Here is a 16,540-nt window from a genome sequence, read left to right on the forward strand (position 1 = left end):
CTGAACTAAATATGTACGCAGTTTCGCTTTCATTTGTTTTCATACTTTCCAAGGATGTTATAAATAGAGGATCTGCCCATATGTATCTTCATCCTATTAAATCGATGAAGCCAAAAAACAACCGAGCCTTGGCACGTCTGATTGGCTACTCTCGTTTCTGCAATCCTCTGATTGGCTGCTTTCGTTTCCGCCATGATTGTTGGCTCAAAACGTTGCGATCGTATTGGGCAGAGTGGGCAGAGTAGGGTGGTGAAACTGTGACGTATGGCTTCAAGATTTTGTTGTAAGGGCACATCCTCTATTTTATAAGATCCTTGATACTTTCAGTCACTTCTTTTGAACTGCCACCTATCAACAAGTATATAAAACATGATCCAATACCTTTATGATCATGTAAAAGTTGTTTGAATTTCATTCGAGACTCTTGTTGAAGTGTCTTGAACAATACTCTGATCGTGTAAATTTGAGGTATTGAATGGTCTTGTTCAAACTTCCTTTGACGTTGTACAAAAAACATAAGAAAATTTTCTTCATGAGTAAAGAAACCCGTTTTTGCTATTTTAAACATTGTCAATAATTACATGTATTCGTAAAACCATTATTTGAGGAACAAAAAGGAAATTGAATAATATAAATTGAATAAAAAGTTGCGATTCGTGTATTAATTAAATTTGCATGCGTTCCACTCATATTTGCCTTCCACTTAAATTTGCATGCCTTTTGTCATATTTTAAAGACAAAACAAAGAAAAATATGCATGCCTTCCACTCAAAATTCCTTGCTTATCTCTGCCCAAAATTTGTTCACGACGTGTCGTTTGTGGTAATCTGGTTGAGCTTGGTTCCACAATGAAACTATCAAAAACACAATTTATTAAAGCATCAACATCTTTTTCCATGTTTATTTTTATTATTATTATTATTTTTTTATCTCCGCACATCGCAACGTTGTCTGCTTTTACGCAAAACAAACTTTCTTCTCTCACTTAGCGCTCAATTCCTCTGCAGACGACTCTCCATTCGCACGAATTCGGACGAACAATCCCAGTAGGTTGGGATCGTTCGCATTCGCCTCTTTTCTTCGGTTTTCGCAATTCGCAGGTCGGAGTTACTCCAATTTATTTAAACGTGCTGGGGAATTCTCATTCGCATTTGCAATCTCATTCATGTCCAATAGAGGTGCGCCCAAACTGGGGTACAATGATAATTTATTGCAGCAAGGTGATGTGTACACATGTATCGTGGCGGACATAAGTCCTTTATCAGGTAATGGCGACTGCTTTGAAACCAAATGCAAATTATAAAAATTAAATGTCTTATCTGTAGTTTGATGTGCAGAAGAAACAAAATTGTGAACCAATGGTTTAAGAAGAACTCAAGTTTATTTGTATCATCATAAAAGAAATACGAAAGACGTTTTGAAACGAAGAAGTTGTAAGTGGAGGCAAAGAAACTTAAAGTAAACACACTAAAGACGAATTATTTACCATGTTGTGATCGTGGTTCAGTGGTCAAGGCGCTTGACCCGTAATCTGGAGGTCCTCGAATCGGAACCATGGCGTAAATATTTATATGTATCTTTTTTACTTTAGAATTTTTGATGGCGATTGATTGGCGATGACGCGTTTTATTATCTTCAGATATTTGAATACTTAGATGTTTCATCGGTTCGTGTCAACGCGATGCAAAATATGAGTTTTAATTTGCTATTGTTGGTATAACATTTACAGTTGCTTGTTCCAGCTTTTGCGCTAGTTTACAGCCTGCAAAATTTTACGAAGACTGTTACGGAATGAGGCTCAATTTGGACTTAGCATCAAGTGATTTCCACCTATTGAATTCCTCTGAGATTAATATCAGTGTTGGTAATTCATCCACTTTTTGGCTAAATCTGAGCATTTCGAGAGACTGAGAGACTTCTTCGTACAGCCAATTTTCTCCGAATGGATGTCATCATTGCTTACATGCCAATTCTGCTCAATGTAGGCAAAATATTTTATTTTACTGTGATTGGTCGCCTATTTCGGAATCATCTTCGACATCGAAATTTCCACAACGAATGCGACTAAACTATATTTTGACTGTTGCTTCTAATAACTTATCTTTTCCCATAAACAGCAGATCTTTTTCCACTGTTCTACAGAGCATTTGTAGTTTTATCGGAATAAAATTGTAAAATTTAGTGCAGTTTTTGCGGAAAGTTCACTCGTCTTCATGGCGCAATTATTTTTTCGTATCATTCTATGAATTCCAACACTTTCTGCACTGTTACCTGTCAAATGACGTTAGATTTGATCCGCTGCGACTCACGGCCTCAGACACTAACGCCATCTCGTGTTCAAAAGGCTCAATACTTTTAGACTATCTTATAAAACAAAGCTAATGCCGGTTTTCTATAAATCCTTATATAGAATTCATTACTTTTACATTTTAATAAATCTAAATAATTTATTATTTGTATTCTGTTATTTGTCTGAAGTAATATTCAACTAAATCTTAGATATAGAATTCTTCAACTGAAATACTTTAAAACTTTGACCAACATTAGCAATAGCGTGGATAGAATTTTTTAGGGGGGACAATGAAGGGTCCAAGAAAATTTTATATATCCATATTTATTTCTCTCTCTCTCTCTCTCTCTCTCTCTCTCTCTCTCTCTCTATATATATATATATATATATATATATATATATATATATATATAGATAGATAGATAGATAGATAGATATAGATAGATAGATATGTGTGTGTTTCAAAGTGAACGTTTTCATCTTTGTTGTTTCCATTCAAAAGAGAAGTAGGCCTACACTTTTACAGGGAAATGAAATAACTTTTATAGGTTCATGCCTCTACTTATTGAGTTCATATTTGAATGTTTCCAAATCACTTCCATAATGCTGGACCATAGGTTCGACAATGTTGTAATTTAAAATGTTTTCACTTTTTTTATGTAGAGCGGTAATTTTGCTACATGATCCAAAGCAGTTTTCCATATCAGTGATTGCCTTATCAATAGTAGACAGAAAAATGTCTCTCAGTATATTATCTTTAGAAAATTCGTTTTCTGCATCCAATGAAGGAAGAGATTCATTTGTTATATTTCGGTGGCAAATGTCTAGTTCGTTTCCACGAGGAACCCTATAATCTATCTGTTTGCGGTTCTGGAATTCAAGACCATTTTCTTTGTGTATCTCCAAACATTCTTGATAAATTGTTCGAATGTTATTCATTGAGAGTCATATTCACCAGACCTCATTTTCGACAGAGTTTGAACTAGTGAATCTACTAGAATCAAACCTTCCGACATGTCTGCATCTACTTGAGATAATGCGAAGCTCAAAGTTATAACATGGCAGCAGTTATTTCAAATTTTAGCAGCCCGAAAACACTAATCACACTAATTTGCAGGATGGAATGATGGAAGTAAATAAATATCACAAGTTCCAGATTTGGTTTTGCATAATAATATAGTTGTTTGGTAGATAAATTGTAATAATAATAATAATAAAGTAAAAAGTGATGGACAAGGACAAATGTTCTTAAGAGACAAACGTCGCACAGGATCAGGATCTGAACACCAACAGGACACTGATTTGTCGTCTCAATCCACTTTAAATTTTGAGCCTTGTTCTTCTAAAGTAAATTGCCTGTAATCGTCACGTATTCTTAAAATTCCGATTTCACGCTCTAAAAATATTGTAGTTTAATCAGTGACGAAACTAGACAATTGGAGCACGGGGTATATTTTGCAATTAGCATCCCCTTCATCCGCATCTACACCAATTAACGCACAGATTAGTTTGCTGGCACCCGAGGCAACTGCCCTGGTTGCAGCCTCTTGTTTTGGTCTGGCCGTAGTTCAATTATTTTTGGCTACTTTTACCCTTGAACTCTTAAATTGAGTAATGAATTTGAGGACATAATAGGTATGAGGTGAAAGCGTGTATTGGTATACAAGCTTATTGCTCATATATATCCCGTCTATTAATATAAAACTTGGTACAGTCATTTCTTACTCCGTATAGTATTTTCCTTGATACATTTGGATTGAGTGCTTTTAGCCGGGGCCACTCCAGAGAGCTCCAAAGTTGCTGGGAGGAATTTTCCCCACATTCTCCCAATTTTCCTTGTTTAAGTACATTATGGACCCCAATACAAAGCACCTCTGGAAAGCTTGTTTCATGCTAAAGAGAATGAACTATAAACCATGACTTTCCAATGAACAGTGTTGATGCAATAGCTATTTCACTACAAGTCTATGATTTTTATTATACTAACAGGGTTAATGGGACCCAGGGACTTACTCCGTTGTCCATGGCACCTAATTTTTTTGTGTATAAACATATGTTGGTTATGTTTATCGAATGGACTAGGTTTGATTCCCATGTCCGGATGACAGGTTCATATTCCTTCCTTGTGAGAGCATGATAGTTAACGTTTACGAATAATGTATTTTCGCTCAGAATTGCACGAGTAAAATAGTAATAAAAAATTGAGTTTTCATAATTAAAGTAAATTTTAGGTAGTTATCTAGTAACAACTGGATATCGGAAATATACCATTTTAAGCAAATTTATGATGCAATATATTTTCACTGAACATGACAGTCTCGTGTTAGGAGAACTAAATAACTTGAAGAGCTTATAGTGAGTGCGGGCTAAAGGGAACTCAGAAGGAAATATAAAAATATTATAACAAGGTCTTCTAAAAAATTCTTCCAATTTTCAGAAGTAAGGGGCCATGCCCCCCCCCCTCCCAGGAAAATATCCTAGTTACACTAATGAATATAGATCTGCATAGGTACACGAAACATTTCTTTAGAATACTACTTCTGAAACTATTCAAGTTACTGTATACAGTAAATGTTCTCCAACAGTAGTAGTTCGTCAAGCAACGTTAATTCTCTGGAAGGTTCTATGCTCATGAAGGCAATAATTCTTTGCCGAAACGTTTACAGTGAGATTTGCTTCTAGGTGTTTTTGGTGAGTACAGCTTTAATTAATAAGACTGCAACATATAACATGATTTTGTGATGGAACGTAAAGCACTAAGTGAACAGAGGGAGGGTCTTTCCATAACTGCAAAGTCTTAGCTTCAACAGAGGATTTCTGTCGCCATCTATTGGGTTCACATTTATGTTCCGAAACGCAATTTACAGGACTAAATGTGTCAAGTCTCGGGAATCCCAATAGTACCGCGATTCCGTAACCACCGCTAGTACTTTCGTACTACGTAGATCTAGTACCTTTTATATTTTAGTGTTCTAGTACGTTCACCAAGAAATCTAGTACTTTTCTCCTTCTCTTCTTTTCTCATAAATACATTTGGGGAAGAAAAAAGAATCTAATGAAAATTTGGGAATGTACAAAAATTTCTGTTCCTGGTAACTTTTTCTGCCTGTTTTTTCTTTTCAACAATGGTATTTACAAGAGCGGATCTGGAACATATTTGGTCTAGGAATTAATTCGTGCGGGTGGACAAGATATGGCGCAACGAACGGAGCGTCCCACAGTTCCGTGTATCCACACATGTGTTGCAAACCCCTGTCATCGCGTATCGTTCGTAGTATAGGGCAGTGGATTAAAGCGTCAACAACACCAGTTTGTAGTTAAGTGAACATGGCGCAATTTGTGCCTGATAAAGTGTTTTTGCGGGGTGTCCTGCTGCATTACTTTAACATGCAGAAAAGTGCGACTGAAAGTCATCGTATTTTGGTGGAAGTGTATGGTGACCATGCTCTAGCTGAGCGAACGTGTCAGAAGTGGTTTGCACGGTTTAGAAGTGGTGATTTCGGCTTGGCAGACCAAGAGCGAGCTGGACAGCCAAAAAAATTTCAAGACGAAGAATTGACAGCATTCCTCGAGCAGGATTCGTGTCAAACGCAGGAACAACTTGCAGCAGCATTAGGCGTTGATCAAACAACAGTCTCCAAACGCTTGAAAGCCATGGGAATGATTCAAAAGATGTCACATTGGGTTCCACATGAATTGAAAGACAGAGAGGTTGAAAGACGAAAAACCATTTGCGAATTGCTGCTTCAACGACAGCGCAGAAAGGGGTTTCTGCATCGAATTATTACGGGTGATGAGAAGTGGGTCCATTACGAGAACCCTAAACGAAAAAAGGCCTGGGTGAAACCAGGTGAACCAGGTCCATCACAACCAAAACGAGATATTCACTGTGCAAAGGTTATGCTGTGCATATGGTGGGATATGAAAGGTGTGGTGTACTATGAGCTGCTGCAACCGGGTGAAACTATGAATGGAGAACGTTATCGACGACAATTAATGCGTTTGAAGCAAGCTCTGGCCAGAACACGACCAGAATGGGAGAACAGACATGATAAACTTATTGTTCAACATGATAACGCTCGCCCACATGTCGCAAAACCGGTCAAAACCTATTTAGAAAATGTCGGATGGGAAGTTTTACCCCACCCGCCGTATTCACCAGACGTTGCTCCTTCGGACTACTACTTGTTCGATTGCATGAACAACGATTTGATTGGACAGCGGTTTACTTCTTCAGAAGATATCGAAACATGGGTCTCTGACTGGATCGCTTCCAAGGATGAGGACTTCTTTCGCCACGGAATCCGTACATTGCCTGACAGATGGGCGAAAGTGGTGGCTAGCGATGGACAATATTTTTCTTAAGGTATTTATGTATTTTGTGTTTGTACTACAGCTTCAATGTGTGCGTACCAACCGCACGAATTAATTCCTAGACCAAATAGGTGTCGTCCAGTCACCCCCTCTAATTAGTAAATGACCACAGTAAACAATATTATATATTTGGTGATTCGTTTAAACAGTAGGCTATTAAGGAATTAAAAATTGATTTTCTCAAGAAGCCCATTTTTTGGCATTTCTTGTTTTCTTTTGACATCCTCTATATTCGTCATACTTGTGTTACTTCAGTGGTTTTACAGTGAGTTCTAATACGACAATTAACCAGGATTCGGCGAGGATTTTTAGTTTGGGGATGTAAAGTCAAAATTGGGAGGATGTAAGTGTTTTGTATCGAATTTTGACTGGAAAAATTTAAAGTTGGGGTTCTTTCAAGAATGTGGGGGTCACTTCCCCACCCACAGGCAAGAGGGAGTTGTCGGAAACCTTGTAATAAGATATTAATGTCGCAAAATGTTATAAATAGGTTTAAACGGAAGCAGATGAAATGTTAGTACTTTTTCCCCAGATCTAATACTTTTTTCTGCATAGGTTAGTACGAAACATTTTTGTTGTTGGATGGTCACACTGTTCGCGGTTACTGTGAACAGTCATTATGAAATTAATCATAACCTTCTTGTCTTCTCCCGGAGCTAAGATGGTAAGGCTGACGTTAAAGCATCCCCCCCCCAGAAAAATAAAAGAAAAAGAGAAAATGCGTCCACTGCTATGTTGCAAGTTTTGCTCAACCTTCGTAGGTGCGAATTCCAGTTTTCTTCATTGCAATGATGAAATCTCGGTACAAGCGTTGCGAGAAGGTATACGCTATTATATTGTAAATGTTATGACGCCGTTTGAAATGAAGTTTCTAGTTTAACAGCCCTTTAGGCTATTGGACCAATGATGTGGGAAGAAATAAAAAAAAAAAAACGATGTTGTCCATCACATAATTGCAGGTTGTTTTCCTCATACTGTACCTAATGGCGGAGAAGCATGAGACCTAAGAGTAGAAAATAAAAATGAAATCTTTAAGTTGTACGTCCCACGGATATGCCAGCTAGGCTAAAGGAGACCGTGATGATGAGAAATGAATGCAATGGTGGAATGAAGAAAGTGGAAGGAAAGGGAGAACCCCTCCAACACGGTGTTTGTCCACCAAAAATAAGAGTAGAACCGTCTTTGGCTATAACTACATAAAATTTCGCACCTTCAGGTCATCTGGTAAATTCAGTCTTCAAATTATCAAACCGCGTTTTACAGTTAGGTAGTATTCCTTGTAAGCTCAATTAAGTGACCGCTGAAACAAATCAACATAAATCTTCCTGACAGCAAAATAATTGAAAGTTTTGGAAATAATTTTCGTAGCTTTGATCTCTCTCGATCACTTGTGGAACTGACATGGTGAGACGTTGTCTGGCAGCCAGCTGCGCTTTCTAAGGGTGGCTGCAAATACCTTCATTGATGTCTCAATGTTTGAAATGGAATTCAAGACCTGCTGTAATTCATTTATAAGAAATGATTCTACAACGTTTCAGTCCATTTTATTTTCAGATCAGCTGAAAATGATCTCAATTATTACACTATTCCAAGTCATCATTTCACCTTTCAATTGATTTCATAGTTTCCGGGAAATACTATGCAAAGATCAGTATTCAAAGAGAAGTATGTATAGGGTGCCCCAGTCGAAGGAAACGTTGGTTTGAAGAAGTACAAGAGGAAATAAAACATTTCCATACATAAGGAATGAAATGAAACGAGGTCGTCAGAGGATGTTTAGAGAATGAACACGAAGTTGCATGCTTCTGGAGCCGGATGCTAGAAATTCTGATGTCATCTCATGACCCTAATAAGCGAGTGTAAGTTCCTCATCATTTAACTGATGGACAAACTCTCGGAAATGTAAATTAAATTCTTGAAACATTTACAATAAATGAATATTATCGGGGCTACCTTCGAATGGGACACCCGTTACAAATTATACGATGTGCGTTTCATACTGAAAGAAGAACACCAGATGTGTATGTACTATATAAAATGGCCATTTTTTATTTAAAGGTTCTAATTTACAAGTGCAAATAGACGATTAGTTTCATACATGAATTAATATAGTTAAACTTACATATAAAATATTATTTTTTTAATGTACATTTAACAGATAAGAAGACACGTAGGATGTTTTAAATACCACAGAGTAACGTATAGTACATCCACAAATACAATTTGTCTCACGGAAGTATACTAAAGACCATCTTATTCATTAACAAATTAAGTAATTCATTCTCTAAGTTTCATTGCAATTATGCACACAACTGGCAAGCCGAGGAGAGAATCCTCCGACATAAAAAGTTAATATAAACTAGGGACTTAATTAAAAATAGAAGTTATGAATCTTTAAATGGCTAACATGAAAGGAACGCTCACAGAACACGATTTACAAATAAATATAATTCAATCCAGTTTGATCTAAATTTCAGCAAGTAACAAAATTAAGAGAGCCAAGAAAATTGCATTTGATTAATTCTATGGAACTTTTTTTTTTTTTTTTTTTTCCAAAAAGAATTGAAGCAATTACTTATTCACAGACATACACATTAAAAAAGAGTCTTAGCCTAAGAGTTTAAGTCTTGAAGACTTGTTTTCTCCGCAACACAGAAATAACTTGATGATCCGTGGTGACTGTTTCACAGAAACTACAGGCAAAAACATTTGTACCGATATGTTCCCTGATTAATTGCAAGCGGTATACAAGAAAGTAGAAAAAGACATTTTCTTTGTTTACGAAGCAGCTGATTATGGTTCTGATTATATAAGAACATCCACCTGACTGCTTCCGTATCAAAAGTGGCTCTGCCAGTGGATTATGTCTTACTCACTGGGTGACTGTTCAGTAACAAAGAGTAGTACTACGGCCTACTTTGTACTGTGCACGGCCAACAAAGCCTCGAATGTGACCACTTTAAATCATTAACACTTATTTCCTCCTACTTCTGGTGCTCCTGGTGGACGCTGGAGTTGCTGCCTTTTTGGTCACCGACGCCGGCCTTTTCATTGGTTCCGGAGTAAATAATCTGCTCCTGGTTGATCCTCGAAGCTTCTTCGCTACAGGCGACGCCGGCTCCGAACTCTCGGAGTCTTTTCTATCTGAAACAACAAATAATAATATCCTCTTTGTCTTCAAGTTACATATAATTAACTTCAGTGGCGTACGCAAGGGAGGTTGAGGTTTAAGACCCTTTCCTTTCACAAGATATAGAAACATAAGTATTTACTATATTAAGATATACATATTTAAAAATCGCGCTTGTCCTAAAAAGGAAGAAACTGCGTGCCCCCCATCGTGACAAAATTTTGCGTACGCCAATGATTAACTTCAAACACGAGAGCAATACGAAAACTGATGACTTACTTTACATAGTTACTTCGAAAATGTAGCCTAACACTTGTTACACTCTTAACTGTCTATGGTTTTGAATCAGTCTTCACGCACAAACTGTTTTAATTACATTTTTTTTTTTTTTTTAAATAAGTGACAACTCAAAAATGGCTGTTATTGACATTCTCTGATATTGAAAATAATTCTAAAAGTTAAGGAGTTTTGTGTAAAAATATCACAAGTGGAGGTACACATCCTTCCCCACAGAACGTAATTGTGCCATTTGTCTACCCACGTTCACTTATATCAGAGCCAATCTTCCATTTACTCTCCTTTTCCATTGCGTGCTGAAATGCCTAAAAATGATTTCGAAAAAATGTAATGCAATATATGCATTAGAAATATATGTAATAATCATTTCCACGTATTTGCATCATTACATCATTATATCAAAGAGAGCTGGGGATATTCATATTTTGTAAAGCTGCGGACTGAAGCTCTCTCATGCTTCTGAAATGAAATGAAATGAAATCTCTAATAGAATGAATGGAACACATACAGTGTTATCAAATAAAACAAGTGGTGGAGGAAATGGTAATGAATGAAATCGTGAAAAGCAGAAACTGGGAGAACCCACTGAAAACCCGCGCACGATATCTGTCCATTACAAAGTTCATTTGGCACGAGCTGGAATTAACCAGAGACCCCGCGTAAATCTGATGTGATGTATCAGTAAATCGCCTTTGGAATGCAGTTGAAATAAATAAAAGATGGATGGAAGATCAAAGTTTAATTTATTTGATTATAAATATGTAAGACTACTCTCAAGTCTTCATCCGATTTCTAAGTGCTTTTAGCTTGAAACCGATAGATCATGTTAAATGAAACACACCCAAATTGTAAGGCGTTTCATTCAAATACTGTTAGTTCTTTTTCAAGCTAAATCACTTTGAAATTGGATGAAGACTTTAAAGATAACCTATATATATAATGTATCATTTGTGTCTGGCACAATTGCATTCAGAGCTACAACTCCTTAACAACAAATCAATGGTTGCCGCTGCGTAACGAGTCCAGTCATTACAGCTTTTGATTTATATCATGCAGATGAAAGATACTAATATTTGATATGGAAGGTTCTGGTTTTCGAGATGTTTCCACACAAATTGCTAATACGTTTCTCCTATTTCTGTATCCTAGGACTAACTGAATACGTAAATACCTTAAGAGGGAACAGTAATGTTTTTACCTGACTGGTGTGAGTCCTTCTTCCTTGCAGTGTCAGTTTTCTTTTTATTAGACTTTGGCACATTTCTGGAGCGAGTATTTGCGTTTCCTTAAATAATAAATGAAAATAAATTACATAAATAAATAGTATAATAATTTAATGTTTGTTCTTATTAAATAAATGAACATTAATAAACAAACGAAAAGCATAATTCATTCATTCAGCATTCGCCGTCAGTTCGTGAAATTACCTGAACAACATTGAAAATAAGCCCCGCGGCCATTGAACAACATGGTTTAATGAACTCCTTAGGAACACAACAGAAGTGTTCGTACAACTACGGAGGATGAAGGCATACATAACACCACTTTCGTTCGGTAATCAACAGGTTGAGAAGGTTGAACTCACGTCGCCGTTTGGATATGTGCACAGTGTAGTCGGCACTACGTTAACATTTCTGATGGAAAAAGGATCTGCAACAGTTGAGTGATTCTATCGTTATTTATTTATTGAATTGAGCCTGTCCCGTCCCTCGGCGAGCACACTATCCAGGAATGGAGGAGGAAGAAAGCGGCCTGGGACTTGTATATTACGTACCATCCCAACATTTGCCTAGTATGAATGAAGAAAACCCACGATGGCTGGTCTGAAAAAACTGTTACACCTTTCCGACCGACTGTCCTCATCGAGAATCGAACCAGAGACCGCTCTTACCAAAGGGAGAGCGTTAGCGAGCGCGCTACGCGGGATCGCGGGGTTCGATTGTGTTCAACGTCCAGGACAGTTTCAAACCTGTCTCCCTTTCCATCCGCTGAAGGTTGCTGCTAGTATGTTGGTCCATGTCTTTCTCCGTCGAGGCGTGGATCATTAGTGATGAACTCCATGAAACGCATGATAAACTTGTCCGCAAGCATACAGCACTGGTGTCCTCATGCTCAAGATAATGCACTCCAAGGGATGCTAAAAGAACGGTGCAGACTCCCCATGCACTGCAGTATAAAACCCTTCCTCATCTACCAAGTGGTGCAGCCAGAGAATTCTTTGACTAACAGTTTTTGTCTTAGAAACTGATACATGTTTGGTGGACATTTCAACTACACCAACCCTGTATTTAAGTCATATCCATCTCCCAGTAATGAGGTACATAATGAATACATTTTTCAAATAGCTGAAATCATTTGCTCATTTCTGGATAAATGAAATTATGCACTGAGGGGACGAATTTGTTTACTGTGTACTTAGAAACTTTATTTGGTTTAAAGTAAAACTTCTGGAATTAAATTATGGTGAGGATAATTTTGTACTCGATTCTTATAACTATCAAATGTCTCATGATGAACTCAAGAGTCTTCTATAATCCACTGATGATATGGATTAATACAGATAATGATGAATTTATGAGACATAAATCATTTACTGAATAAACACGTGTTAATAATATCTAATCATTGTATAATCCGGAATTAGGTACCATTTCCTCTTACAAGTCTATATGGTTATCGCGTAAATCCGATGCAAACATACATCCGATGCGTCTGACTGAACATGTAAAGAAATGATCACCAAAATTTAAGTTGCTATGGACCATAGGGAGCGGAGCTAGGGATGAGAAAACTTCGAATGTCACCGAAATGAGAGAAAGGCAGTAATGACGGTTATTACGATTACTGTGGGTGGTAAAAGAAATTATTATCATCACTAAGCTCGGGGACTGAACTTCGAATTTGCTTAGCGTTTCTGAATTGACAGTGATTGATTGTGTATCTTAACAATGTTCCTTTAGCTGGCAACAGTGTTCAAGTTGCTTAACGCTTTTCAATTGTTTTCGACAGTGTGATGTGTGGAGGCAAGAACATCTAGTTGTTTGGTGGACCCTATATCATGGTCGAAGATCATACAATATAACACAAACAATAAGCCATCGTATCACAATCATTTAGAACTAAAGACCCTCTGAATATGTTTATTCACGTGTATTATTTTTCTGTGCAAACTGAAGTTGTAATCATTTAAATACAGTGGATTTATATTTAAATGAAATGAAATGAAATCTTTGAGTTTTACGTCCAACGGTTATGCCGGTTAGGCAAAAGGAGAGGTGATGATGAGTAATGAATGAAATGGTAGAATGAAGAATGTGGGAGGAAACGGGAGAACCCCGAGAAAACCCATGCACGCGGTGTTTGTCCACCACAAAGTTCACTTGGCGGGGGCTGGAATCGAACCCGGGACCCCAAGCACCAGAGGCGAACGCTCTACCACTGAGCCACCGCGGCCCCTTGGATTTATATTTAGTTGCATTCATGTGGTATACGAATCAAACCATAAAATACAGTCCACTACTATGAACATTGTTTTTAACATTTTATTTTGTGAAATTACAAATATATACATTCACATTGTACAGACAATTTTTAGGCGATAGGCGAAAAAAGTAATTTTGGAACTTTTAATTTACATACATTTTTAATTATTTCGTTTGCATATATATATTTTTATTGGCTGGAGCAATTTTATGATGCATAAGGAAAGTTTAGGAGTGTAATGCAGAAATGGAAACTAAATGCACTTTTTCAAGTTTATTGCAGAAAACAAAATTAATATTTTAAAAATTGCTTTTTAATAAAGATTACTATACGATGAAACTGAATATCTTGCAAAGAGTAAAAGTAAACAAACCAAAATTAACCTACCAGCCATAATAAGGACAGACAACTCAATATAACCTGCATGCAATGTACAGCTGTTCTGAACGAAACGGAACAAGATTCTGTGATAAACGTTTTATTGTGTATAGTATGTATGGCTGGATGAAAGGACTCGCGCAGTTGGCGCAAAAATTTTAACAAAACCAGTTGACGTATGTGCTACAACCTGAAAAGAGCTGTGGTGTTACGTGCCATGCTATGGACGACAGGGAGCGGAAGTAGACGGGTCGTGCCCATGTAGAAAGTGCGCATAGAGCGAGACGGAAGCAGTGCTGGTAGCTTTCGTGGTAGGAGCGACTCCGAGCGAATGAGCATTCGATCACGAATATCAGACAGGGTCAATGGAAGCACAGTACTTTGGAGGCTGATATAAACGTGCATCATATGTGCACAAAATGCGACAAGCTTTTAGTTCTGAATTTGATAGCAGATGTGTTCCGAACGCAGGACGAACGGTTTCGTTGCAGAACAGATTAAAACGCAGCTGTCTGAGGAAGTTGTTGCCATTGAGTTTAAGACACAAGTGGTAGACGACGATGACATAGAAGATGAGGTTAGTCAAAATGATTTCGGCAATGATCCAGCGTTAACAAGGGGAATGGCGCTGGTGCCAGAATGAGGTCTACTAGTCGTTGAGCACCATGAATGTGGTAGTTCGTCGTATGCTCCATCACCACCTAAGATAACGTGAACAAAATTCCCGGACAATTACTTGGACGATGCCTAGAAGATGTGGACTAAGCAGCCCAGTCAGGGAGCCTCCCCATTTGTATAATCCTGGATTAGCGATTGTCATGTCACCGCGTCTGAAAATCACAACTGCTCACGCACAAAAAAGGAAGTCTTGAAAACAGCATTTCTTACAAGCACAATTTATACTGTACGTGAGCATTTCATCGCAATGTGACACCATGCAATTACTCACGACCACACAATATGCATCTGGGCGATGAATATTACGAAAGAACCTATCATTCACAGCGTTCAAATCATGGATCAAACGCTTGAAACGTAAACAACAAAATAGTTTCGCGCAAGTTTTCACAAAGGTAGTTCGAGAGTCGATGTTGATGCCGCCGCTGTTCAAACAACCGCAGCAGACTTTGTTAATTAAATTAAGTCTTTCATTGCAGAGCACGAGTTGACTCAAAATCAGATCATTAATATAGATCAGTCTACATTTGATCGAGTTACATTTTGGAAGTACTCTTCTCATTAAGGGCAGAAAGATGATCTTTGGTGTCATGGGTTCAATAGCCGCCACAACGCATTCATATATGATTATGCCTGTAATTAGAATGGGTGGCACACTATTTCCACATATGTACGTTCCTGTTTCGGAGCTCAGTAGTCACTTTTCAGTCAGCATGGCCGCTGAATTATGCAAGTAGATAAGCGAATATGGCCAAACGCGATTTGCAAATCTTTCTGGAGTAAGTCTTGTGGCCCGATTTGCGGGCTAAGGGTCGTGTTTGCTTTTGGTTGACTTTGGTGAGTAAAACAAGGATGATGATATTTACAATGCGATAGTTCCCAATAGGTTTTTTTTTTTTTTTTTTTTTTTTTTTTTTTTTTTTTTTTTTTTTAAAGAAGCTGATTCCTGCGTTGTACAAACCGCTAACGTGTGTTTCTTTCATTAAAAAACATGATTAAGTTCATCACCAATACTATCCAGCATTAAAGTGTGGCAACGCGAGACCTTTTTCCGCCTTCAGTCATTTGGTCATTACCAGTTTTCCGCAAGTCGATTCAAACCTTTGATCTGCTTTGTGTTCTTCAAATGTGGATATTTCAGTGAACATCCCGCACACCCTCCAAATATAGTTTCGAAACAGAACTTAGTAGGGACGCATGTGACAAGCTTCCATTCATTCGTTGTGCTCACTGCGAGAAATGTTTGTGTCTTGGCCACGACACAGAGTCATTATCGATCTTCATTCAACTGCACCTAAACTACAACGGCCTCTAATTGTCTTTCCTCGCGTGCAAAATCATCCACCCTTCTGAATATGTAATCAGTGTATTCTATTGTCTTTTATGTTGCTAATATATTTTCCCGGTATCCTAATTGCTATTTTATTGTGCTACTTGTTACATCAACTTTCTACTGAGTTGGCACGACTGCGCTCAGGATAACAACCCTATAATATTTTATAGTCCTTGCTCCAAGAATACAGTTGGTACGTTAATTTTGGTTTGTTTATTTTCACTCTGCAAGATGCCTTTCTCTCATCTTAGCGACATTCAAAGTTTTATCTTCTGTAGCTCTGCTCTCTACGGTCCATAGCAGCTTAAACTCTTTTCGTGCTCGATCAGATGAGGATCAGATCCGGTGTTTACATCGGATTTGAACGACAAGCATATAGACCTTTAATTGTTAGTGAATAATCTCACAATAACAAGGATAGGGTCTGGTACAGTTTGTTAAAATGTAACCGGATTAATCGTGTTTTATCGTCAACTATTTGACAAATGGTTGTATCTCAAAATCTCACTTTTTCAGACAAAGAAAGAAATATAATTCCATAAAGGAGGGAAAAGTTAAATATGCAATAATTGACCAA

The 16,540-nt window shown here is 37.6% G+C and overlaps 1 protein-coding gene across 3 annotated transcripts in view; it reads right to left on the minus strand.

Moving 5' to 3' along the window:
* Window positions 1–9,092: 9,092 nt before the first annotated feature.
* Cap-D2 (CAP-D2 condensin subunit) overlaps window positions 9,093–16,540 on the minus strand; it is a 111,776-nt gene continuing 104,328 nt past the window's right edge. For 2 of the 3 annotated variants that reach the window (XM_081741211.1, XM_081741212.1), the window contains exons 27-28: window positions 11,290–11,376; window positions 9,093–9,808 (exon numbers count right to left, since the gene is read on the minus strand). In XM_081741211.1, the coding sequence (XP_081597337.1) occupies window positions 9,639–9,808; window positions 11,290–11,376 (257 nt within the window). In that variant the 3' untranslated portion in view covers window positions 9,093–9,638. The remainder of the gene's footprint in view (window positions 9,809–11,289; window positions 11,377–16,540) is intronic. The other variant, XM_081741213.1, reaches the window with a different exon arrangement.

Source organism: Thermobia domestica, chromosome 15, assembly GCF_964235325.1.
Source record: "Thermobia domestica chromosome 15, izTheDome1.hap1.1, whole genome shotgun sequence".
In the NCBI taxonomy this organism is placed as follows: Eukaryota; Metazoa; Arthropoda; class Insecta; order Zygentoma; family Lepismatidae; genus Thermobia; species Thermobia domestica.